Source organism: Chelonia mydas, chromosome 8 (assembly GCF_015237465.2).
Source record: "Chelonia mydas isolate rCheMyd1 chromosome 8, rCheMyd1.pri.v2, whole genome shotgun sequence".
Classification (NCBI taxonomy): domain Eukaryota; kingdom Metazoa; phylum Chordata; order Testudines; family Cheloniidae; genus Chelonia; species Chelonia mydas.
In genome coordinates, this window is record NC_057854.1 from 54,034,036 (window position 1) to 54,060,641 (window position 26,606).

Sequence of the window (26,606 nt, forward strand, 5' to 3'; positions counted from 1 at the left end):
GTCCCCCTCCCCACCGCAGCAGCCCCCAACCTGGGGCTGGGAAGGAGGGCTGTCTCTCCCCAGCAGTCGCAGCCCTGGAGCTGCGGAAAATCACCTTTCTCTGGCCGGCATGTCCCAATTCCCCCAGTTCTCCCACGCAGGCATGGCTCCACTAATTAGGTGGGTAGCCCTTCATTTTCTTGTGTGCGGCCACCCAGGCACGCACCTTAGAGGGAACTATCTTCGGACAACCTGAATGGAGCTCACAGACCACCGTTTGAGAACCTCTGTCCTAAGACACCCCACTGATTTAAAATATGGGTGTTACTTTGCCTTACCAACATTAAGAAACAAGTTGTACAGAATCTTATTAAGGCTTTCCAGACTACGCATTGTACTCTTCATTTCGTATATGGACATGGGGGAATCGATTGTTTTTTCTCCATATATGGCTGAAGGCACAAAGAGCCACATGTAATTTATGCTCCTTTTAATCCTCTCCGCATGACATAGGAAAGCAGGATCCTGCTCTCAGGAGGGGGTCCCCCAAAACCAAAACACACATGGGCTCAATCTTCTCACAGCAGGAGGCACATGATCACATGGGACATCGACTTGGGAAGAAAAAGTCAGATGTAAGAACTACAAAAACTGAAAATGAATTGGCAATTTGCATCTGTGCATTAGAATAGGAAAAACTCTCAGGAACAAATTCTGCCATCATTTACACTGCTGAAATGAATAGCATTGCATAGAGTATAAGACAAGTCAGAAACGTTAGTTTCAAATCTAACTTTTAAAATGTGTAAATTGTTTTAATAAGAAATGTTTAATTTCTCATTCAAACATGCAATTGCTGTGAAAATATAGATGTCAGATTTTTAAAAAATATGTAATACACTCAAAGGCAGTTTTCGATTTTTCAGTTAAAGGCAGGGTTTAAATCCTTTGGGAAAGTCTCCCACTGACTTGAATAGGCTTTAGATTAGGCTCTTTAGCAGGTGTGAAAATAAATATTAATCATAGCCAAGGTTTTACCATGTACTCTTTGAGTGAAATTTAAATGCTGTGGAAGATTACATGTAAATCCATTCAATACTTTAGGAGCTAAAGGGAGTTTTTGTGTTATACTTAAGAAATTTGAGGCTTAATTTTTTTTTTTTTGGATCCCTCCAATTTCCAAAGGCTTTCTTGTGACCCTTTAGGTTGAAGTAGATCTAAACAAAATCTTGTGCCTAGGCAAGTGCATTAAAAAAATAAAAACAAAGGTTTGATTTTCAAAGCTACCTAAAAGGAATTTGATGTCCCCATCTCTTAAAATTAATGGGTGTTAGGTACCTGAATCCCCTAGAGCAGTGTTTCTCAACAACCAGTCTGTGGACTGGCACCAGTCCCTGAGATCTCCCTGGTGTAGTTTAGAAGACAGCAAGCTGGTGCCTGGTATAAAAAGGTTGAGAAATATTGCCCTAATGGCTTTGAAACTCTCTGCCCAAGTTACTAGCATTTTTTCATCATAATGGTGTCTGTTTGCTCAGCAGAAGCTGATGAATAAAAAGAAAATTATTCCTCCAGTTTGACTGTCAAATTCTGCTGTGTAAAATGTTTGATGTGAGTTCTTTTGAGAGAGAAATAATAGTGTCCGGCCAGCAGAGCCCAAAGAATCAGAACCGTGCTCCCACTGAACTTAGAAACACAGCAGGACAGGCACCTTGCCTAGCACTGCACCTCCTCAGCTACCCAGTGAGTGCTTGATGGGAATTAAGGACACTCAGCCCTTCAGATGAGTGCTCTGCACCTTGCAGGATGAAGCCATAGGGGAGTTCCTCAGCTGGGTACTTCACACAGTTTGAGAAGTAGGACTCCCAGCTTGCATGTTTTAGGAGGTGCACAGGAATAGTGTGGCTTCTGACCTGCTGGCCACAGGAGCTTCTGAGCAGCAGGGCTCCCCTTCTCCTCTTAAGTTGCTCAAGAGGGGAGCCCTGCTGGCTTGAACTTCCTGGTACTATAGAAAACGGGTGGATAATATTTTCTATGGGAACTTCTAGGACTTTGATGATAGGTCCATCCATTCGGTTATTGGCATTATGGATGTGAAAATTGGCCTTATGCATTCCAGTAATGATTCTGATCCACAAATCACCTTTTCAGTGTATCACTGGTTACACTTACATGGTCCAAGACATACATATAGGGTTGGTTTGACAGAATTCAAATTTTTTTTGGTAATCATTTTGATGGATGTTTATTATGTATTTTTCCAGTGTTTATTGATTTACATTTTCATAGTTGTGCAAAATTATGGGTTTTAAGCATTTTATTCTGTTTTTTCGATTTACATTTTCACAGTTGTAGGAACTGGGGGGGGGGAGCTCAGACAATAATTTAATGACAGTAGATGTTTAGATTCACAAAGTTAAAGCTTTATAACTGTTAAAACACAAATTGTCAACATCACATATCAAAATATATTAAGCCAATTTCAGTTTGATCAAAATCAAACCAAGTTCTCAGGCAGCATTTTGACAATTTTTTTGTATGGGAATAATAAACAGTGGGTGGGCCTCTAGATTCTTCAACCTTGTAGTACTGTTACTTTGAATGGACATAAGGATCCCAAGTCACTTTTCTTAAGAAAAGGGATTTGGCTCAGTGTCATTTGCCAAAATATTTTTTCCTTCTGTATTGTTTTGCGGGATACTGGCTGGTTTCCTCCTTCCACTTCCGAAGTGGCTGCATTTCAGTAGGGCAGTATTTATATAGTTTGAAAGTGTATTAGGATCCTTAGTGAATGAAAGAAGCATATTTATTTTTACACACACACACACACACACACACACACACACACGTGAGCTGGAGCCGGTTCGCTAGAACAGGTTGTTAAATTTAGAAGCCCTTTTAGAACCGGTTGTTCCGCGAGGGACAGCCGGTTCTAAAAGGGCTTCTAAATTTAACTGGCCAAAAGTGGCGACTTAGGCGCCGACTTCATGGGTGCTCCAGCCCTGGAGCACCCAAGGGGAAAATTTGGTGGGTGCAGAGCATCCACCGGCAGCTCCCTGCCCCACCCCGGCCCCAGCTCACCTCACCTCTGCTCTGCCTCCTCCCCTGAATGCGCCCCGGCCCCAGCTCACTTCCGCTCTGCCTCCGCCTCCTCCCCTGAACGCGCCGCCCCCCTCTGCTTCTCCACCCCCCCAGGCTTCCCGCGAATCAGCTGTTCGTGCGGGAAGCTGGGGTAGGCTGAGAAGCAAGCAGCGGCTTCCCGCTCAGGCCCAAGGAGGCAGAGCGGAGGTGAGCTCGGGTGGGGGAGGGCGCGAGGAGGGCCGCCCGCGCCGCAGCAGGTAACCCGAGGGGGGAGGTGCAGGGGAACCGCTCTCCGCTCCAGCTCACCTCCACCACCCTCGGCCTGAGCGGGGAGCTGCGGCCTGCTTCTCAGTCCTCCCCGGCTTCCCGCCGAACAGTTGATTCGCGGGAAGCCGCGGGGGGCGGGGGGGGCGCGGAGAAGCAGAGCGGGGCGGTGGGTTCAGGGGAGGAGGCTGAGGTGAGGTGAGCTGGGGCCGGGCACAGGGCGGGGAGCTGCCGGTGGGTCCTCTGCACCCACCAATTTTCCCCATGGGTGCTCCAGCCCTGGAGCACCCAGGGAGTCTGCACCTAAGGTGCCACTTTTGATGTGATCAGTGGGGGGAGCGGCCGCTTGCCCTGCTCCTGCCCTAGCTACGCTCCCCCGCCCCTAGGAGCCAGAGGGACCTGCCGGATGCTTTCTGGGAGCTGCACCAGGTAAGAACCGCCGGGACTCCCCACCTCGCCCCCCGCAGGTGCCTCTGGCTCTTAGGGGTGGGGTGGGCACCCACTACGTTGGCCCACGAGACCCTCCTGCCCGGTTCTGGGGGCAGTCAGGGAACAGGGGTGGGGGGTGGATGGGGCAGAGGTCCTGGGGGGAGCGTCAAGGAACCTGGGGGGGTTGGATGGGGCAGGAGTCCCAGGGAGCAGGGGTGGGCAACGACCCCCTTGTGGGGTGAGGAGGGAACCCGTTAAGATTTTGGCAGCTCATCACTCTGTGTGTGTGTGTGTGTGTGTATGTATGTGTGTGTGTATATATATGATCCACACTAAGGGCCACACTTTTTATGATTCCCTAACCATTAAGTGGTTAAACAGTAGTTCCCCCTCCCCCACACCCACCAAAAAACTTCAGTGGATAGGGTACATTTCTTATTCCATTGTTCAGCATTTAAAACTTAAATACTGTGAATCACATTCTGGTTTCATTGGTTCATTTAGTCCCTCTGCATGAAGTATATAACCTTCCAAACACTGGACAAGGTTGAAAAGTTCCATGGGCTGTGGGATCCTTTTGTTTCTCATGTCTCTTTTTGTATGCAAAGCATTGATACAACGCTATTCAGTGACTAGATCTTTGTCCAGGACCTGATGAGGGCAGAGTAGTGGAAGTCTGCAGCAATGCTATTCTGTATGTTACAGGCATTGTAAACTCCTCCTCGCCCATATTTAATGTTCTGTTGTACGTCCAAAGCGCTTTCATAGTGAGACAGGCTGTGATTTGGAAACCAATGTAGTGTTATGTGGTATTCTGTTTTGTTATGGATAATTGCCTGCTTGTATTGCTATTTGATTGTTAAGTTCAACATTTGTTTCACTAATGGGATTTAGATGTGTATGCTTGACATTCTGTCCGTGTTTAGCTAACATTTCATGTAAGGAGGATTTCTAGAACTGGAATAATGACACTGTTCCACTGCTTATTCAGTTTTGTTGAAAGAATTAATGGTGAATTATAAAACCCAATCAATATCTAAAGGTAATTATTTGCTGCCATTCAGAACTGAAGTTATCTTAGCCACTGCTTGCAGGGAAATTTTTTGCCTTTGCAAATCATTTGCATATTAAAGGTTTTTTCCCCCTCCCCATTTTACTTTTAAAATATACTTTTTAGTGAATTTACTTCTGGTGTAGGGTGCCCAATGGCACTGGAGAGTGAAATCCTTCCTCTCTTTATTCACAGAACTTGGACAGCAAACAGGGCAAGCTCCCTGCACGCTGCCCCATCAGTGTGTCTGGCCCCTGTTCTGGAGAGCTCACCCCTAGGGGTAGGGAAGAGCAAAGTTCATTCTCCAAGCTCTTTTCACGGCTGCTAGCTGAGATTGACAACTATGGTGGCAGTTATCACCTGTCATTGTAATAACTTTGTGATATAGGACCAAATTCTGACTGAAGTTAATGAATATGGGTAAAATTCAGCATACCGTACTTTTTTTTTTTAAAAAATGGAATTAATTGAAATATATTTGGGAATATATTCAGGGTAAGGCTTATTTCAGGGTACTGTCTTATTTCATTGCTGCAATAAATCGTTAGGCGGTATAGCAAATAGAGTTATTAGTATTTATTTTGAATTGCAAATGCTGGAAATACTGGAAATGAGGATTGAGGGTAACTCTGAGAACTATGAGAGGCCAAGTAGGATTCAGTGGGGAAGACTTAGATAGCAGAGACTCAGAAAGAAGGCACACTTATAAAAAAGGATATGTATCAAATTATACACCAGTAGTGGTGACACGCCATGAATGGTTGCATAGACTTCAGGGGCACCGCTCACGGAATAAAGTGCTATTCAGCATGGGTAAGAGTATAAGAATCTGCACTTATCAGTTTAGCGATGCTTATTTTTTTGCATATGTTAGAATTTATTCAGTGAAAGCATGACAGTTCTAAGCAAAATTAATACACTTGCACTGATATCTAAAAGCTCATTCAGAGGATCAAATTCTGTGCTCTCTCTCACTTGTGCAATCCCATTGATGCAGTGGAGTTGTAATGGTATAATTGAGAAGGATTTAGACTTTAAAGAATGTAAGAGTCTGCAGAGTTTTGTGCATGGCTTTTGCCTTCTGTCCGAGACTGATAAGGTGTAGTGGCGAGATTTCAGAAAGTTTCAACACTAACATGGATATAGACATAGAGTAAGAAGCGCGGTGTAATTTAGCAGTTAGAGTAGAGGACTGTGGGTTCAGATCAGGACTCTATTTCCAGCTTTGTCACAGACTTGCTATGAGAGCTTGAGTAAGTCACTTACCCTCTCTGTGCCTTAGTTTCTCCATCGGTAAAGCAAGGATGATGACAACACTCCAGCTGCCTTGCAGGGTTGTTGAGACTTAACTCATTACTATTTGTAAAGTGCTTTGACGTTCTCAGATGAAATGTGCTATAGAAGAGCAAATAATTTTTACTAGTATGGACAGTAATGCTCAAACATACTTTTCACCGTGTAGCAGATAGCAGCTGGCTGGTTTTGGGAGGACTTCTTAGGCTTAAATGCCAACAGTTGACCTTCACAGCATCATCATGGCCTTGATGTAAAATCTTCAGATAGATGAAGGAGCAGAGTTTGCTCCTCTCTTCATACTCTTTCACAGCATTATCATTCTCCTTGAAGATGGTTGGATGAATAAGTCTCTATTTTTCATTGGCTGCATCTTAGAGAAACAAGTTGGCTCATTTTTCAAAATGATTGATGATTTTGGGTTCCTCAGGGTGCCCATCTTGAGACATCTTCAAGTGGCATGGTTTTCACAAAGTGTTGAGTACCTGCCCTCTGAAAATCAGGCCCTTCTAAAGCATCTCAAGTTCGGCTCCTAGATATTAAGGCACTCAAAATTGTTAGTAACTTCTGAAAATCTTGGCCAAGATTCTCAAACTTACAGCTTTAGCCAGATCTCTCTTAAGAGTCTGGATTTTTACAGTAATTGTCTCTGCCTGGAACCACACCAATTTATGCTCTCATCCATAAGGCTCTTACAAGCCAAGGGTCAACCTGTGCCAATGGAGTAAAAGGAGAATGTAGAGGGGATCAAGGCCAGGTCTTGACTCTTCCCTGTCCCTTTTGTGGTAATATGCAACACTGAGGATCAACAGAAAGCAGTCTCAATTCTCTTGCAAGCTCAGAGGCTGGGACAGGCCTTTGCATGGAGCACACAAGGGACCAGGGTAATCTCATTGCAAAGTCCCCCTGCACAAGGGCCAGTCACAGCCTATCCCTTAGCAGGAGGGGAGGGTGGATCAGTACTTTGATAAGAAATCTTCACGTAGAAAGATGTGTTGATGATTCAGTATGTGGCCCTCTTTTCTTGAAGTTGTATTAAACCCATACCACTTGTGAGGTTGGAGGTAAAGGGATCTAGAGGCAGGTCTCCTTTCTTCCAAATCCTTCCATGTTACCCAGTGGCATGTTCTCCAAGCTACTGCCGTAATCTGTCAAATCGCTCTTTTGCTTTCTAATCTCACTATGTAAAACCCCGTTTTTACTTTAGTTGTTGCCCTCAACAGTATTACAAAGCAGTCCTTGGGTCCTGTACTAATCGAGGTTGGTTATCTCTCTGTCCTAGAAGATATCTTCCTTCTGCACTTCTGCAATGTTACAGTCTACCCAGGGCAGCTAGTACTAAAAGGAAAATTTTAGTAAACCAAAGTAAGAACCTCAGTCTTCATGACATCTGATTACAGGTGATGATCATGTTACACTGATGAGTTGTGAAATTGAGTCTGGAGGTGCTGCTGTTGTGAGTGTGAAGAACCAGCCCACATACTTAGTAGGTATAAAATGCAGTATAGTCCTGGAACACCTGGGAAGTGCATAAAGCCATGTTATAGCACTAACATCCCGTACCAGAAAAGTGCCAAAAGTAATCAACCTTTCCCCCATTAATTAATAATACTTGCCCTTCTTTTATCCAAGCATCTTTACAAACATTATGGGCTTTCTCCTTTTCTAGCTGAATCAGACACAAAATTCCCATTGGCTTTAATGGTGCAGAATTGGTAGCTTTACTGGATCGCTCTGATGTAGATAAATTACTTACCTTTCATCCTCGGTATAAGCCAGGGATATAACTAACACTGATGTTGCTTGAATAGGGGGCTTCACTAGCCTGACCATGGGTCTGATTTTTGAGAAGTGTTGAGCACACACAACTCGAGGTGAGCACTTCTGAAAATCAGGCTTAAGGTATAGAAAGTGGGAACCTAAAATTAGAGGCCGCTTCTGAAAATGCTGGCCTAACAGATGTGTACAGGATCCTATCACGAGTCAATGGTAGGCCTGAGAATAGAACCTAGGTATCCTTACTCACACTTCCCTACTTGAATCACTAGAGGTCACATTCCCAACCATATTCCCATCTCACCCATGGTAGAGACATGTTGCCACAGCCATTTGGGAGACTACAAATGAATCAGTCAAGTTCAAGGAGATAAAAATGACAGTTCACAATAATGTACATCACGTACATGTCAATGTCAGTGTTTTCATACTTCCTTTCTAAAAACAAAGGAGATTCCTAGATAAAATGCCTCAAGATAGACTTAAGCTTGTAACAACATATCACATTAATTTAAAACATTGTTGATAGAATGTAGATAGTAATTACCAAACAAAAAATGAAAACCAAGGTATTTGAAAGTAAGGTTCTGTAAACAACTCCTATATACCCAAACACTGTATCTCATTTACATTGCTGAAATGACCTCTATCATTGTGGAAGACATCAAAATCTCACCTCTTATCTATACAAATGCAGAAGCAGCATCTTCCTCATCACCATTCCACTGTGAGCCGTGGACCCTAGTCTACTTGATATCTACTTTGTGTACACAAATTAGAAAGCTCACTGTGTCTATATTAATACTTCATACTTCCTATATGGCTTGAGACCGCACACTTAAAAACGGATCCAGTATACGCCTTTGCTCCATTCACTCTGTGCAAATGGCCACAGATGCCTGAGTAATACAAGTAGCCAAACATAAATGGATGTGTATATAATGTCTTATATTTTCATTTCTAGTCCAAGATAAGAAAGCTTTTAAAATTATTGCAATAATTATAATACACCAATATTCCATTAGGTGGAAACTGAGTCCTTATAACCTTTGAGTCCTTATTATTTAGGCTCGATTTTTAGCAACAGCCTGAAATATCCATCTTGTTGTATAGGTATGGAAACCTGGAGACCTCAAACTGTGAAGAAGATGGGAGCCAGAATTCCTCAGAGTCCAAAACAGTGCTCAGGAAGTAAGTGTGGCTTTATGCTGTACAGCAAAACCTCAGTCAGGATTGGATATTGAGAAAGGATGTGGTCAACATAATCCTCTTTTCCTTTGAAAGTACGCAGCAATCCATACTCGTTTTGATAACACAAAGCAGTAACTCTGTCATAACTCTAACAGATAATACAAACATCAAATCTCTGAGGGAGGCAGGGGAACTTTCCCAGAACAGATCAGACATGTTTCATGTGGTGGCCAACACATTATAGTGAGAAACTAAGCATGTTTGTTTCCCTTACGTTTCTTATCCACAAAAATATATGATTATTCTTTATTATTGATTTTATATTGTATTGCGGTAGTGCCTCGAGACCCCAAGTGGAGATGAGGGCTTGCTTGTGCCAGGCTCTGTACATAATTCTAAAGTCATTTTTAAGTTTTGACGGGATGGGATGTTGTGTGCAAAATGGTGAAGCTATTTATTTAAAAATATTAAATGTAAAAGAATAGTTATCTTTCTCTCTCTTTTATTGCATGTGAAATATTATTTATCTTTAAGAGTCAAGAGTAGAATGAATCTTAGGTCACAGTATTTGTACTTGGACACCTGAATGATCTACAATATGCATCTGCAATGGCAGCATAAAATAGCTGGATGATTGTATTTATTACCCTGAGTAAAGACCTTTGATTCCTTTCAGCTCTGTACAACGTGTCAGTGCTGTCAACGTCCCCATAATACTGTCACAAATTCCATCCATGGAAGCATTATTAAACGTTTCCTAATTTCATTGTGCTGGTTTGTGTGCGGCATAACTGAAGAAAGGAGTCCACGCAGCTTTCAAGTTCTTCAGTTTGTTTTGAAAAAATAAGTCCAACACTCCTTTCCAATCACATCCCATATACAGCATAACCAGTCTTCCAAGCTCGTACTCTAGTATGTTTTCCTGCTAGAAATAACATTTTAAAATAACATTTTAACTGAAGTTGGGGTTTTTGGGAGTGGGGAGGAGGTAGGGTTTGCATTCCCTATTCCAGCATTATCTCTTCCTAAGACACAGGTAGGTGGGTTTTATATAGTATGGCATAGTTTTTCAAAACAACATTATATTCTAAAGCACCACTACTCACCTGACACGCCAACCCCACTACAGCCCAGCTCCTTAATCTACTGGGTCTCTGTGCTGGTTGTGATGTAACAGCATAGCATGTTGTGGGGCATCGTACTGAAACTGAGTTGGCGAATCTGGATTTGAGATGGTATAAACCCTACTCAAACTGTAAGTTTGACAGTGGGCTCCATACCCTGCTGCCCTTTGCTGTGCAGGTTTAACAGGGACGGAATGTGGGTTAGTGGTTAGGGAACATGCTTTGGAAATCAAGACTTCCTGCTTCTAATGCCCACTCTTAAACTGAGGGTTTGTCTACATGTGAAATGCTACAGAACTGTAACTGTGCCTCTGTAGTGCCTCAGCATAGACACTGCCTATGCTAATGGGAGGGTTCTCTCATCAGCATAGGAAATCCACCTCCCCAAGAGGTGGGAGCTAGGCTGATGGAAGAATTTTTCTGTCAACGTAGCACCATCTACCTGGGGACTTAGGTGGGCTTAACTATATTGCTCAGGAGTGTGGATTTTTACACCCTGGAGCAACACAGCTGGGTCAATCTAATTTTCTAGTGTAGACCTGATTTGCTTGGTGACCTTAGGCAAATTACTTAAACTCTCTGGGCCTTACAGTTTCCCCATCTAAAAAATACCAGTAATAAAACTTATCTTACAGGAGCGTAGTTACACTTAATTAATGTTTGTAAAATACTATGAGATCTTCAATAGAAGGCTTTACTCAGAGACAAAGTATTATCCTGCAGTAATTTTTAGTTATACACTTGCTGATCACCTTTAAATAAATGAGGTCAGAAATTAAGAGCTAACCATTGATAGGTTTGAGCGTTTGGAAGAAGAAATGGACTGGCTGTAAAGGCATTCGTACTGGGTTCAACACAGCAGCTTGGGTCCCTGATTCCTCTCTGCTTGAGGGAAAATAGATCTAGCTGTATTGTCCCCCCATTCTGTCATAAAGCACTCATTCAAGCACATGTGGTAGTTTTTAAATATGTCAGAAATACAGAGACGGCAGTAAAATGTGGTGGGTAGAGAAAATGGCTGAAGGCCAAAGGGTCCTGGGCTCCAATCCAAGCTGAGCCATTGAATCCCTTATGATTTTGGGCAAGCCACTTGACCTTTCTGTGTTTGGGTCAACCCAGCCATAAAACTTGAGCTAAAGCAAGATCTTGTTGCAAAACAGATGATGGATCTGAGTGAGTTTCATGGGAAAATAAACAGCTGAGGACCAAATATATATATATATATGTGAAGTATAGGGAATACGTAGTGATGTGGTGTAGCATAGGGGTTTTGTCAGCATGAGTTTGAGATGGGGGTGTTACTCACAAGTGGTGAATTTTAAAATGTACCATTGGAAACATTGGTACCGTAGGAAAAACAGATATTGAAAATGTGCTTGAAAAATATACCAAGATGAAAGGAAAAAATATAAGGAAAAAATTGAAAGCATAAGAAGGAAAGAGGCGAGAACAAAAAATGGAGAAGATACTTTCACCAATGTAAATCAAGAGAGACTCCAATGTCTTTGTGGAGTCACTCTGGATTTATACCCATGTAGGAGTAAAATTTGACCCTGGATGTAAATTTAAGAGAAAATAGGTGACAATAGTGAGGTATTTCACTGATATTGTCATTCAACATATGTGCAAAATGACAGTCAATTGCATGTCAAGTGTGTGGAAGTGAAAGAACAACAGAAGTAGCAATTAACAAAAGCATGTCTTGTGGGGTTTTTTTAAGCAGTACTGCCTTGCACACTTTATCAGACACCTTCCTGCTATTTGTTTTTCCTGCTACACCCGTAGCTTCTTCCCTCTTGATACGTAATGCACTTTTGCACAGCCCCTGAATGCTAAATTGGTGCAAGTTGCACTGCTTTATCGCTTAAATACTTCTTCCAATGAATCTACATCCAGCACGTAACTTACACTGACATTTCCAGCACTGCTGAATTTGATCCCAAGACCTCCATGGGAGTGGCAACTTCTTACAGCATGTCTGAATTTTATCCACATTCTTTTTTTTTATTATTAATTTACAGAAAGTTTCATGCTAAAAATTTATAACAAAATGCATCAGATTAATAAATCTATAATATGTATACATGCTTTACACAGATGCTTTATGAGTACAAATCCACACTCATTCCTCACCATTTCCCACTGCGTCCCCCTTGGCTGCTCTGGCTACTTTCCTCTAACTTGAATGATAGATTCTAGGAAGTGGATAGCTTTCTGGTCATCTTGTATAACATGTGGTACTGGTAACTCAGACTTTCTCTTGGCTTGCAATTCTAATTTAGATATGATTTCATAACTCATTTCTCATAGAAGAGCAAGCCGATAGATCTTATGCTCACATTTTTGTAAGGATGAAAGAAATAATAATAAGTGGTAGTGTTGGTGGCTAGAAATAACCTGTCTCAACATTTCTCTGTGGACAGTCTCTCACAGGGAATCATACAGTCAACACATTTTTTCTTTCTCATATATTTTACCAGCCTCCTATTGTGACAGTTCAAACTTACGTCTGGGATTTTAGTCCCTCATCATAAAATTTAAAACCACACTTCCGCTGGTTTTGTACAAATATGCTACATAAGAGTTATGATTTTAAAAACAACTTTAGGATCAGACTTTTAAAAAATAATGGCCTGTCTGCTCTCCAAGGCTATTAAAGATATCATGGTTCTTTTTTTTTTTTAAATAGAGGTTTGCTCTGGCATTTTGGGTCATAACAACCCTGTCCCACACTGATTTGTATTGTGCTGGGCAAATAAGGAGTACAGCAGTTCAGGATAGAATAGGCATGAAGCAAGGCAAAATAAAAATCATATCAAGAGTAGAACTAAGAGAAGAAATAAGAAAGCTTAATAAAGGTATGACAGTATGATAGTACATCTTGCATCCGATGAAGTGAGCTGTAGCTTATGAAAGCTTATGCTCAAATAAATTGGTTAGTCTCTAAGGTGCCACAAGTACTCCTTTTCTTTTTATGATAGTATTGAATGCCTAAAAGTTTACACGATAGACCAGTTAGCTTTTTGACAACTAGGGTGTATAGTTCAGATGTGTGCCTGGGTTTTCTTGTTACCTTGTAACCAATATATAGGAAAATGCTACATTATTTTTTGCTGTATTAATATTCCCAGTGCACCTCTGGTGCAAAGACCCCACAGGCTACATTGGCATTAGCCTTGGGCCACTAGAAAGAGAAAGCTACATCCATGAGATTTCATGCCCCTTTTAAGTATTCTGTGGAGTGGATCAGCCAACTCAAGCTATTTAGGGGACCCAGGTTTATTGAAGTTGTTTAGTGTATTGTGCATAAGAAAGACAAGCTTTCAAGAGATATCCCTCAATCACAGAATAGTTACCAGAGCGGTGGTGTACAGGTCCTGAATCAACTTCTTGGCATTGATAGAGGTTGTATTCTCTACAGATATCTCTGAAAAAGCTCATTCTCCATATCTACCCCAAGAAGATAGCTTTAAATTTGAATTCAGGGCTAGTTTAGTGCTGACAGACTGCTGTACTAATACCCACAATTTAGGCATATGGGTGTGGTCCCAAATGTGTTGAAGAGGCAATGCATTAAAGAAACTGAATATTTCCCATACTTAAGATAGCAAGCATTTAGAGTTGGCCAGAGCTCATTCAGGATAGATGGAGAATAGAAAAGTCTTTGCAGGACAAAGTGTTGCATCTGCTTGTGTGTGTTGCAGATCGGTGCTTTAAATGGATACTGGAGAACCTTTTACCAATTGTCAGGGTCAAATGTAGTGCTGAGATCTTGTGCCTGTGGTTCACTGCTAGGGTTGTGACACTGGGAGTGATTGGTAAGTGGCACATTATACACTCCAGCTGAAGGTGCGTAGAATCTAGCCATCAACTTGAAAGACTCGTAGTAAAGTTCGTAGAAGTCGTGAATCAGTCTTCTGCACTGCAGATTAGAAGTGCCTAGTCTAAATTTAGAGGTTCATTTGCAATGTTTGCAGTAAAGGGGGACAAGTTTAATGTTAATAGATTGCCACAAAGCCACTGATTTGGTCATATTTATTCAGTGTCCTGATACTTGCGTATGTCCACAGAGAAATGCTGAGTCAGGTTAGGCATTTCATTGAGTAATCTGATTTGGAGAGATGCCAGAGAATGTTGTCTGTAAACAATATGAAGTTATATTCTTACCTGTACATAGAAACGCCTCATATATTTAGCCAGTGAAATTACTATTCAAAGGGTATCAATAGACAGAGCAAACAAAATCTAATAATGGAAATGTTTCACATATGTTACACAGTAAAGAAAGTGAATTGCATTAGAATCCATTATTTACATGGATGCTCTTGAGGCAAAATAGAAAAGCTAAGAGCTTCAGTAAACCCTGTCCAAAGTTCTGTTTCTCAAAGATACTGAAAAGAGAGCTTCTGAGTCAGAAAATCAGCTTCCTGATTGTGATATCAGATATTTAGTAGTCATTTTTAGTTAGCTTTATTTATTTTAATTATTTGATTTTACTTTGCAGCATGGTGAAACCACATTAAGGGTGCTATAAAATTGGAGGTTGCTTGTCTCAACCAGACTAACTGAAGTTTAGGAAATATACAAGCTCACTTTTCTAGTGCAGAGAATCAGTGAGCTTCACACCCACTGGAAGCCCCCAAACGTTCTCTTCTCCCATATCCCCAAACATTACTGCTGCACCAGCATGACAGAGGATTGTGGTTTGAATCCCAAATGAACTGGAGCACAACAGAGTTTCTTTGAAGCCACATCCAGGAAGATGGAAACAGAGAAGGCTGTACTTTTCCTTCTAAAATTGATTTCAGTTTAGCAGTTCGCGACATCCCCTCTGTATCTGTTAAGCGACAAGGAGCAAAAGTGAATGAAAACACCTCTAACTGCTTGGTGCCTTTGTTTACTCAGCTAATGTCAAATCCAACCGAATCTGCTTTAGCTAGAACTATAAAAGGAACTTGGAATCTGATGCAGGAAATGAATCAGGCATCAAGTACATGTCTAATCCCTCCTCCTCCTGCTGCACAGGAGGCTTCCACAAAGCCTCTCAGTAATAATGACCATGTGACATTCCTAGAGGTTCAGCTCTAATAAAGTACTATAGTATTCCATGTTAATTATCCAAAACACTAGAACCTGCAGTACCAATGCTGCAATGTTTTGGGCTATTGTTATAGAATGCTTGGGGTGGGGGAAGGATATCTTTAATACACTATTGATACCTTTTGTGTCTTTAGATCTTTGTGACAGAGAATTTGTCTTTTGTTACCTGTTGAGCTTATTATTTCAGCGGGAAAGCACCATGTGCAGTTACAGTGCTGTATAAGTAATAATAATAGTGCCAAAACACTGGCCTTTAGGGAAACAGACGTTGAAGAAATGAGAGATGATTGAAAGAAAATTGTCTGGAATTCTCTCATGCCTGGGAAATCCATAGTAGGAAGCATTAAAGATTCATTTGGGGAAGGTACAATCAACATTTATTCCAGTAAAGACAGTTAAGCTTTAAAAAAACAAAAAAAAAACCCAGAAACCAATGTGGTTAAGTGAGGAGAAGTGTAGAGTCACATGGAGGGCAGTATGAGGACTGGAGAAGTGGGAGAGTTTTGAAAACAAGGAGAACCAAGTAAAAGGAATCACTAGGGGAGCAAATAGAAACAGTGAGAGGCACCCCAATTAACATGAGGAAGAACCAGCAGAGCTGTTCAAACAGTGACTTCTCACCTGTCTTTTAAAGGGAAGAAGGTGGGGATCTCCTGCCAAACAATGAATCTACCCAAGTAAATGGCTTGCAGGGGCAAGAGAAGAGGAGCAAGACATTCTACAGATAGCAACTGCATTGCTTATAAAAGGGTTTGGTGTACTTAAAGATCCAGATACTATGGGAAGGAAATCTGTGAACCTTGGTTGACGTTTGTACAAGGTTTTCCCTGGCTTCAGGAGATGTTCCTGAGGATTTGAAAGTAGCAAACAACGTGATTCCCATATTACTTTAGACAAGGTAAAACTGAGACAGTAGGGTTGGGTTAACTTCATTTGTGAGGGAAATCTTGGAAATCATGTGAAAGGAAAACGGTGGGACTGGCCTTTGCAAAGCACAGTTCGGCTGTTGGTATGTAGCATGGATTTAGGAAAGGGGAGGTCATAGGAACAAATGCTTCCTGTCTGGCTGGCTGATTCAGTAAGAAACTAGTCAGCCATCTCATATAGCCCCTTTTGCAAATATACTTGATGCTGCGCAGAGCTGAAAGCATAGTTTATGTTCATAAAAATTTCTCATCCTGGGGACAGTAGTGGTGGACTTGGCAGAATTTTTAACCCCAACCAAGGCACTAAGATGCCCAAACTCTTTCTTGAGTACCAGTTGGGGTAAGAAAAATGCTGTGTGGCTATCTTTGCAGAGAGAGGTTCTCAAAATTCCCATCTGGACCTAAGGATTCCTCTGCTTGGCCTCTGCATCAGCACTTGCTCTGTCAAGGCCCCACGTCATAGCTATCCTTCCAGTCAAGGAGGATTGGGCAGAGCTCATCTTGCAGATTATCAGTGCCACTCCAAAATCAATTGATGGAGTTGCTGTTAAGAGATATGAGGGACTCTCTCCCTCTGGTTTTCCATGTGCTTCCTGTCCTACTAGCTCTGCTCACTGGTTATAATCAAATCTTTTGGGGCCTCTGCAATAACTTCATAGCGTGTCACAGCATTGGGATATTGCATTGCATTGGGGGGGGCATAATGTGAGGTGATGAGTGGTGTCCTGTGGACCCATTTTGAAAGGTGACAAAACTACAGCTCTCTTCCCACCCAACAATGGGCTGAGTGAGGGATTTAAAATTTTAGGGACAGGGTTCATACCAGTGGAGCAAGGAGAACCTCTAGGCTAGTGAATGACTGCTTGAAAGCACTACTGAACAGAGCCCACATTGTGTGGCTCTCAAGGCAGGAATTTAAAATCCAACGTTCTGTGGCAGCCCACAAAATATGCAGTACAGTATACCGGGGTTCTCAACCTTTTTCTTTCTGAGCCCTCTTCCCCCCCCCCCCCCCCCCCCCCGACATACCATAAAAACTCCATGGCCCACCTGTGCCATAATAAATGGTTTTCTGCATATAAAAGCCAGGGCCAGCATTAGGGGTATCAAGCAGGACAATTGTCGGGGGCCCCACAACACAGGGGCCCCTGCGAAGCTGAGTTACTCAGGCTACTGCTTCAGCCCCAGGTGGCAGGGCTCAGGGCCCTGGGCTTCGTTCCCAGACAGTGGGGCTTCAGCTTTCTGCCCTGGGCCCCAGCAAGTCTAACACTGGTCCTGCTTGGCGGACCCCCTGAAACCTGCCCGTGGACCCCCAGGCGGCCCCAGACTGCTGGGTTGAGAACCACTGCAGTATACAATGTGGGGACAGACAAAGATTTATGGCTTGCAATCCCCCCCATAAAGAATGGATTCTATGATGTTGCTTTCCTGTCTGAGATCTTGGAAGTCTCACATTCCTATCTGTTTCTTGGCCTATCAAGTACAGGGAGTTTCTTCCCAGGGACATCAAACATAAAGCTGCTACAAGATTTGGGCACTTGTCCAGCCTTTCTTCAGAATGCTTCCCTCCCTAATACACTGATTGTTTAATCAGCCGATAGGAGGTCAGTGGGATACAGCTGCTGTCTGCATAATGTACTATTTTTTTTTTTTTTCCCTCTTGACTGAAATTATTTTGCTGGCAAAATCAGTGTCTGTAATGACTGTGAACTTTTCAACTCCACTCTGAGAGATTGGGCTTGTGTTAAACTCTGTTTATTTTTTAGTGCATGAAAGTGCCCATCATCAATGGCACTAAATATAAAAAATGTGTTGAACGGTATTAGCACTACACAAAAAAAAACAACAACCCCTTCTCAGAGCTATAAATGAGCTCTCATTTGCAACTCATTCCCAGATGGGTAGAAGTCTGAAATGTCAACTTACCCTGGCCCCTGAAATTCAACAGACTAGTTGTTTGTTGTTAAAGTAGGTTAAGACACTGGTACCTCCAAAACAGCAAGACATCTCTTTAAAATGCAGTAGGGACATAGAAGCAGGAACATCTGTACTTTAAATAAAAGTAACTTTTAAACTAACCTCTGACTGAGGAATGAATGAGCTTGTTTAATGAAAAATATTAATGGTGAAATGGAAGAGCCCAAGCTGTTCAGAAGAATAAAGCTGATAACCACAAAGAGCGTAGATCCTGAAGTCCTTACTCAGTCGTTAATCAAAGGGATTGTTGACTGTAAAAATGGCAGGATTTGGTCCGAAGTGAACCACCTGAGTTGTACGGTCTATGTTTTGAGTTTGTAATGAAGCCCCAAACCAAGAGAGTTTTGCATGTTTTCATCCTTAGTTGTTAATGTTTTGTGCAGCTCTGCTCTTGTAATTCTAGAGTTACCCTTGCTGGCTGCTCTAACCAAGTAATATTACTGTCAGCTTTCAAAGCACTCTTTCTGACCAGAAAAGCAGGTTGCTTGCCATATTATAGAAGGGAATGGAGGAAACATTAGTTGAAAATATGGAAATGTTTGTAAAATAGAAAATCAGTATAGTCTTAAAAATATATTGGCTATATAGAGAAAGAACATGGAGCATGGCTAGAACATAGAACAGAGGGTGATAGACCTCAGAAGCTTTAGCATTTGGGTTTATTTTGCATGCTTAGTTGAAGCTTATCCAAACAATCTGCATTTCTTGTGTCTGCTAAACTGAAAGAGAAACAGTGCAAAAAGTGGTGCAAACACAGAAGTATAAAGGTGCAAGAAAATTATTAATAACAAGAAAAAAACTATTTGGTTTGTATTTTGGGTGCAGGTTGTCCGTGTTTGGAGCAAGGATGTTTCTATTATTATCTGAACCATTTCACTCATGCCTAATGGTACCTTGTTTGATAGAGATACTGGATTAGATAGGCGGGTTTTGGTGCTGCTAAAAATAATGGATCTGATTCGCCACTGTCTTGCATCTTTGGGGAGTGGTTGAGCACCTGTTTACAGTGGTGTATATAACACCACCGTAGTCAGTGGTAAAAATCTGTGTAAATGAGATTACAATAAAGCTCGTGCAAAAATGCCACCAAATCAGAACTTGCTGTTCACTAACAGCTGTGGTAATATATTACACTTATTCTGTACCCTCTTTACACAGGTATAAGTGACAAGTGGATTTTTTATATACCATATATAATCAATCAGCTTTTTCCAATGTACTTCTTTTTAGTGCAATAGCCTCAATCTTGAGAGCCTGGCTTGACCAATGCTCTGAAGACTTCCGAGAGCCACCCAATTACCCTTGTTTGCAGAAATTGCTGGATTACCTGAAACGGATCATGCCAGGCTCTGACCCGGAGAGAAGGGCACAAAACCTCTTGGAGCAGCTTCAGAAGCAAGAAGTGAAAAATGAGAGTAAGTTACATTTTTGCACTGCTATTATTGCCTAATCTCCCAGATGATCCTGAAGAACTGAATTTTCAGGGTAAATTTTACAGGGTGCATGATTTTGATCTCATTTATAGTGATGTAGGTCAAGAGTGACTCCACTGAAACCAGTGGGGTTACAATGGATGTAGAATCAGGCCCACTGGAGTCTTGCTTAGCTGTTGGCTTGTTGAATCCCACAGAGATTGTATCTACCATAGGGGATGAAATACAAACATGCAGTGTGGAATCATATGTCTAGTAATTCTGATCGAAATTTGGGAACTCCGGTACTTCTAAGAACTCTGCCAGTGCACAGAAGTTGCTGAAGCAGCCATGTAGTTAATTGCAATTGCATTCTCTGTCTTCAGAGTAAAACCACAGCTGCTCTCTAATTAGTTTTCTCATTAAATTAATTCATTAAAAATCCCATCAAATGTTACTATGCTGTGACCAAATACAGCTTCAGTCACAAGCCTATTTGTCATGAAAGCTTCTCTTCCCAGTTACCCCCATGTCAAAGGAAATGCCTGTGGCTGTTTTTTCCTATTTAAGTGACAAGCTGCTGACATCCAAGGACAGAGGAAAATTTTACTTTACCAGGTCAAAGATCCACTGAAACAATAGTGAGCTGTAGTAACACACAAATGCTATGTAGTGTCAAACCTGGCACGTAGTCCGTACCCCAGTTAGAAAGTTTCCTGTGACATAATTAGCATAGCTAGAAAGTTACCGGAATTTGTGCAATGTGCAAAGCAGATTCAATGTCCATCTTTGACAGATGAGTGAAAGGAAATGATACATGGAATAAGAAGGAAGAAGGCAAATAACAAAAAAGTAGCATTTCATCTCACAAACATTACCTGCTGGATGTTTCAGAAATGAGGAATTATTGCATAATCAGACACAATGCCAAATGAATTTATGCATTTAAATCTGTATAAAAAGGCCTATTGCGTAAAATCCAAATGTTTTCCTCATAAGAAAAAAGGAAGTCTACAGTGTTGCTAATATGTGTCTAATGATGTTCTTTCCTGGATTTGGTTCTAGCAGGCCAAACAATGAAAGCCCAAAGGCTCTATTTTTTAGATCCAACTGTTGTCCAAAAGGAGCAGAAGTTCCCAGGCACTCAGCTCCTGCACTAATTTCCTGAAGTAACACTTGAAAAGGTTCCTACTTGAGTCACAGGCACTTCACTTGAATGAGAATAAAATTACTTGAATGCTGCAAGGATAAAGGCAGTTAATAAAAATTAACAAGTTATTCTGAGGGTCTGATGAGAGCTGCTTTATAGTGGTGACTCATTTTATTCCATGTCCGTTCTATGTCTGCTCACCTTATGTAAAACTGAAACAATAATTCATTTCAGAGTTCAGATTTGAATATATGATAGCATTAAATTATAACAATGATTATTATCTAATGCTATACATTGACATGAACTTTACAAATGTAGACCCGGATCTGGCAATCTGATTGATATGGGCAGACCTCTATGGGGCTTTGCACAGGTCCACCCTTTCTGGATTAGGCTGCCAGATCGTGGCCATAGAGACTACATGTTCTCTGCCCCAAAGAGCTTGCAACTTAAAAATACGCAACCAGGCAAGCACAGGACAGCAGTTCAGGAGAAGGAGTGTATGGAGATTACTAGTGATGTCAGGAAGAGAATAGCAGGTTTAGAGAGATGGGTGTTAAAGAAGGATTTGAAGAAGGAGAGTGTTCTTCGCAGATGGGGACTGGGAGATTGCTTAAAGTGTAGGGACAACGTGACAGAAGGTGTGAAAATGAGAGTGGAAAAAGGAGATAAAGGTGGCTGTAAAGGAAAAGACTTGGAGGGGGGGGGAGGAAGGTGTGTAAAGGAAATGAGAACAGAGTTGAAGACAAGATTTTTTAAGATCTTGTGGGTGTCATGGAGTTGAATCTGATGATTTAGGATGCAGAAAGGCAGTGGGAGGATTCCAGCACGGGGCAGCGTGCTCAAAAAAAGAGGAAAGAGAGGTGATTTTCATAAACTGTTGTAATGAAAATTAGGGCTGTCAATTAATCGCAGTTAACTCACGCGATTGACTTAAAAAAATTAATCGCGATCTATCACAGTTTTAAATGCACTGTTAAACAATAGAATACCAGTTGAAATGTATTAAATATTTTTGAATGTTCTACATTTTCAAATATATTGATTTCAATTACAACACAGTATGCAAAGTGGACAGTGCTCACTTTATTTTTTATTACAAATATTTGCACTGTAAAAATGGCAAACAAAAGTAACAGTATTTTTCAGTTCACTTCATACAAGTACTGTAGTGCAATCTCTTTGTCGTGAAAGTGCAATTTACAAATGTAGATTTTTTTTGTTACATAACTGCACTCAAAAACAATACAGTGTAAAACTTTAGCGCCTACAAGTCCACTCAGTCCTACTTCTTGTGCCGCCAATCGCTAAGAAAAACAAGTTTGTTTACATTTATGGGAGATAATGCTGCCTGCTTCTTATTCACAATGTCACCTAAAAGTGAGAACAGGCATTCGCATGGCACTTTTGTAGCTGTCATTGCAAGGTCTTTGCGTGCCAGATATGCTAAACATTCGTATGCTCCTTCATGTTTCGGCCACCATTCTGGAGGACATGCTTCCATGCTGATGATGCTCATTAAAAAAAAAAAATGCATTAATTAAATTTGTGACTGAACTCCTTGGGAGAGAATTGTATGTCTCCTACTCTGTGTTTTACCTGCATTCTGCCATATATTTCATGTTATAACAGTCTCGGTCATCATGATGATCCAGCACATGTTCATTTTAAGAACACTTTCACTGCAGATTTGACAAAACACAAGGAAAGTACCAATGTGAGATTTCTAAATCTCAACCCAAGGTTGAAGAATCTGAAGTGCCTTCCAAAATCTGAGAGGGACAAAGTGTAGAGCATGTTTTCAGAAGTCTTGAAAGAGCAACATTCCAATGCAGAAACTACAGAACCCAAACCACCAAAAATGTAAATCAACCTTCTGCAGGTGGCATCTGACTCGAATGATGAAAGTGAACATGCGTCAGTCCACACTGCTTTGGATCATTGTCGAGCAGAACCCGTCATGAGCATGAACACATGTCCTCTGGCATGGTGGTTGAAGCATGAAGAGACATCAGAATCTTTAATGCATCTGGCATGTAAATATCTTGTGACGCCAGCTACAACAGCGCCATGCGAAGACTTGTTCTCACTTTCAGGTGATACTGTAAATAAGAAGAGGGCAGCGTTCTCTCCTGCAAATGTAAACAAACTTGTTTGTCTGAGTGATTGGCTGATCAAGAAGTAGGACTGAGTGGACTTGTAGGCTCTAAAGTTACATTGTTTTATTTTTGAATGCCGTTTTTTTTGTACATAATTCTACATTTATAAGTTCAATTTTCATGATAAAGAGTTTGCACTACTGTACTTGTGTTAGGTGAATTGAAAAATACTATTTATTTTGTTTTTATAGTGAAAATATTTGTAATAAAAATAAATATAAAGTGAGCACTGTACACTTTGTATTCTGTGTTGTAAGTGAAATCAATATATTTGAAAATGTAGAAAACATCCAAAACTATTTAAATAAATGGTATTCTATTATTGTTTAACAGTGCAATTAATCACGATTAATTTTTTTAATCACTTGACAACCCTAATGAAAATCCATTTCCATGTGCTTATTTTTATAAAATATCTGCAGATAAGGCTGCGGCAGACATTTGCACATACCTCCTTTAGCTCTGTCAATAAATTGGTGTGTCTGGATTCCTGTCTCTACCTTCCAATAGTTCTAATTTGTTACTGTAGAGTCTTGTGCTAATGACTGGGAGACCTGATGTGAATTACTAGAGTTTGCAAGGTAGTGAACAAAGAGAAAACAAACATTTTTGGGGAAAAGGAAGAGCCATCACATAATGTCCTTTTGTTATTTTGACAATTGCTTAGTTGTAATTTGATATGAAATCTTCAGAGATACTCTGAAATGTATTGTATATTTTGTCAAGCCTTAATAATCTAGACCTCATTACAACAGCTTTGCTGTTAAATCTTTGTTGAGAGATGGGAGAGTCCACCAATTTCTGTATTTTTTTGGACTAGATCTCCTCTTCCTGCAGTAAAATCCATGGGATGGGGACTTAGGGAGAATGAAATATCTTCATGGATCCTTTAGGTGAGATCCTCCCTAATCCTTGAGTGGTGGGGAAAGTTTCCGTGGTGGAATAAACCATGGTTTTCCCCCCAAACCTGGAGAGTCCTCTAGGGTCTTGGGGGAGCCACAGGCTGTCAAAGCCATCTGCATGGAGTCCCTGTGTCTCTGCACCAGCTTTATTTCCACACTCCCAAGTAATGCTGCTCCTGTGGAGTCTGTAAAGGAGTATCTTGCCATGGAGACTCTGCATCAACTTTGCAGAGCAGGAAGGAGAACCATATTGGGTTACAGAGTAACAGCCGTGTTAGTCTGTATTCGCAAAAAGAAAAGGAGTACTTGTGGCACCTTAGAGACTAACCAATTTATTTGAGCATAAGCTTTCGTGAGCTACAGCTCACTTCATCGGATGCATACTGTGGAAAATACAGAAGATGTTTGTTTTTATACACACAAATCATGAAAAAATGGGTGTTTATCACTACAAAAGGTTTTCTCTCCCCCTACCCCACTCTCCTGCTGGTAATAGCTTATGTAAAGTGATCACTCTCCTTACAATGTGTATGATAATCAAGTTGGGCCATTTCCAGTTATCATACACATTGTAAGGAGAGGTTTCAGAGTAACAGCCGTGTTAGTCTGTATTCGCAAAAAGAAAAGGAGTACTTGTGGCACCTTAGAGACTAACCAATTTATTTGAGTATGAGCTTTCGTGAGCTACAGCTCACTTCATCAGGAGAGTGAACACTTTACATAAGCTATTACCAGCTGGAGAGTGGGGTGGGGGGAGAGAAAACCTTTTGTAGTGATAAACACCCGTTTTTTCATGATTTGTGTGTATGAAAACAAACATCTTCTGTATTTTCCACAGTATGCGTCCGATGAAGTGAGCTGTAGCTCACGAAAGCTTATGCTCAAATAAATTGGTTAGTCTCTAAGGTGCCACAAGTACTCCTTTTCATATTGGGTTACTGTCTCTTCTCCCCAGCTTGATCCACACCAGGACTTCTGTAGGACCCCAGGAAGGAGAGTATGCTACTGAGGAAATGTCCCTATGCACTGAATGTGGGACACAATCTGGCCCTTTTCATAGTTTGATTTTTTAGATTATAAGTGTACTGACTATCAAAGGGTGGATTAATAGGGTTCTGCTATAGGAGGGAGAAATTTTTATACCTGCAAGTCTTGTCTGTGTTGGTTGTAAATTCTTCAGAGGAAGGACTCTCTTCCATTATGTGTCTCGCTACAATGCCTAGCACAATAGAGCCCTGACATCTGTTAGGATCTGTAGGCTCCACTATAATACAGATAAATAATGGTAATAATAAACAATGGCTTTAATGTACTGTTTAGCACATCTATTTTACCAAGTGATATTATGTTTTCCATGCTGTACAGATGGGTTCCATAGCACCTTTACTTTCAGCCTTGATGAGGAAGAGGGAATGGAGACTGGTGGGCCAGAAGAGTTCTCTTTTTTCCCAGAAGACCTTGTGGCAGAGCAATTAACATACATGGATGCAGTAAGTACTGTGTACATTTAGGGGGAAAAGCTACTGGAGAAAATGCCAGGGTACTTAGTGTTGTTGTTTTTAATTTTTCTTTTAACTCATGTTAACCAATACAAATGTAGTGTTCCAAAAAGCTGCTAGCCTTATCAGGGCAGCAACACAAAACTCTTTTAGGTTACCTGATCCTATTTCAGCCAGTTGGATTGTTTCATTCAGGCAAGGGTTTTTAAAATTGTGTGTGTATGAATATATATTGCTACTTCATGGCCTTTTTGCAAAAATCAAGGATAGCATAGTATATGTTTAATATCTGATACCTGTTGTGACTATATCTCACTCTTACATAGACATCTATAATTACTATACTCATATTAGTCTGTTCTTGTGAATAGTATTGGTATATTTTGATATGCAGATAAAGGGGTGGGTGGGTGGGTGTGTGTGTACATAAATAGATATACTCCTACTGTATATGTGATGTGTGTACACAAGACACGTCCCCCTCCCTCCCCCCCCCCGCCCTCCCTTAGCTTTTTGCCAGCCAGGGTGGACAACATTTAACCCCCTACCCCAAACACGCACAAACGGTCGTTCAGTGAACCAAAGAGAAGAAGGCTGGTCAATCAGCATGGGGGTGGGGGGAACCCAGCTGAACGTGACAGTGGTACAACACCCCCGGAAGATGGCATCCAGGGCAACTGCCCAGCTTCCCCTCCCCGAGACCCAGCCGTGTGCAGCCTTCCGTTGGCTCAAACCAGCTAAATGTTCTAAGTACTTTTTAGCTGACCATGGTACATTTCCATTTTGTCCTCAAGTATATATGGAGCAGAGTAAATTTTCATACTGGAGAAAATGAGCATTTATCTGTGAAGACACTCTCAGTTTTAGGTCCAGCATACTATAAAAAGATGTATTTCTACATATTAACAACAGAAATCTCAGAGAGCCCTGTTGATTTACAAACCTCTTTCTTGTTCTAGAAGCTCTTTAAGAAAGTGGTGCCCCACCACTGCTTGGGATGCATCTGGTCTCGGAGGGATAAGAAAGAAAACAAACACTTGGCACCTACCATCAGAGCCACCATCTCTCAGTTCAACGCAGTTACCAAATGTGTCGTCAGCACCATCCTGAAGGGCAAGGACCTCAAAACACAGCAGAGAGCCAAGATCATTGAGAAGTGGATTCATATTGCACATGTAAAGCATTCGTTCTGTCCTGTTTCAGTTAATGGTTGTTTGGGAGGTGGGGTCATGTGCTTCGTCCACAGGTTATTTTTCATATTGATTCCTTTGGTGGCCTTGGGCAAGATCCTGC

At 41.3% G+C, this 26,606-nt stretch overlaps 1 protein-coding gene across 14 annotated transcripts in view; it reads left to right on the plus strand.

Moving 5' to 3' along the window:
• The window catches only part of RGL1 (ral guanine nucleotide dissociation stimulator like 1), a 158,178-nt gene that overhangs the window by 95,930 nt on the left and 35,642 nt on the right, over positions 1-26,606 (plus strand). For all 14 annotated transcript variants that reach the window (XM_027823606.3, XM_043521182.1, XM_043521181.1 and 11 more), the window contains 4 exons: positions 8,984-9,061; positions 19,419-19,603; positions 25,180-25,304; positions 26,273-26,488. In XM_027823606.3, the coding sequence (XP_027679407.1) occupies positions 8,984-9,061; positions 19,419-19,603; positions 25,180-25,304; positions 26,273-26,488 (604 nt within the window). The remainder of the gene's footprint in view (positions 1-8,983; positions 9,062-19,418; positions 19,604-25,179; positions 25,305-26,272; positions 26,489-26,606) is intronic.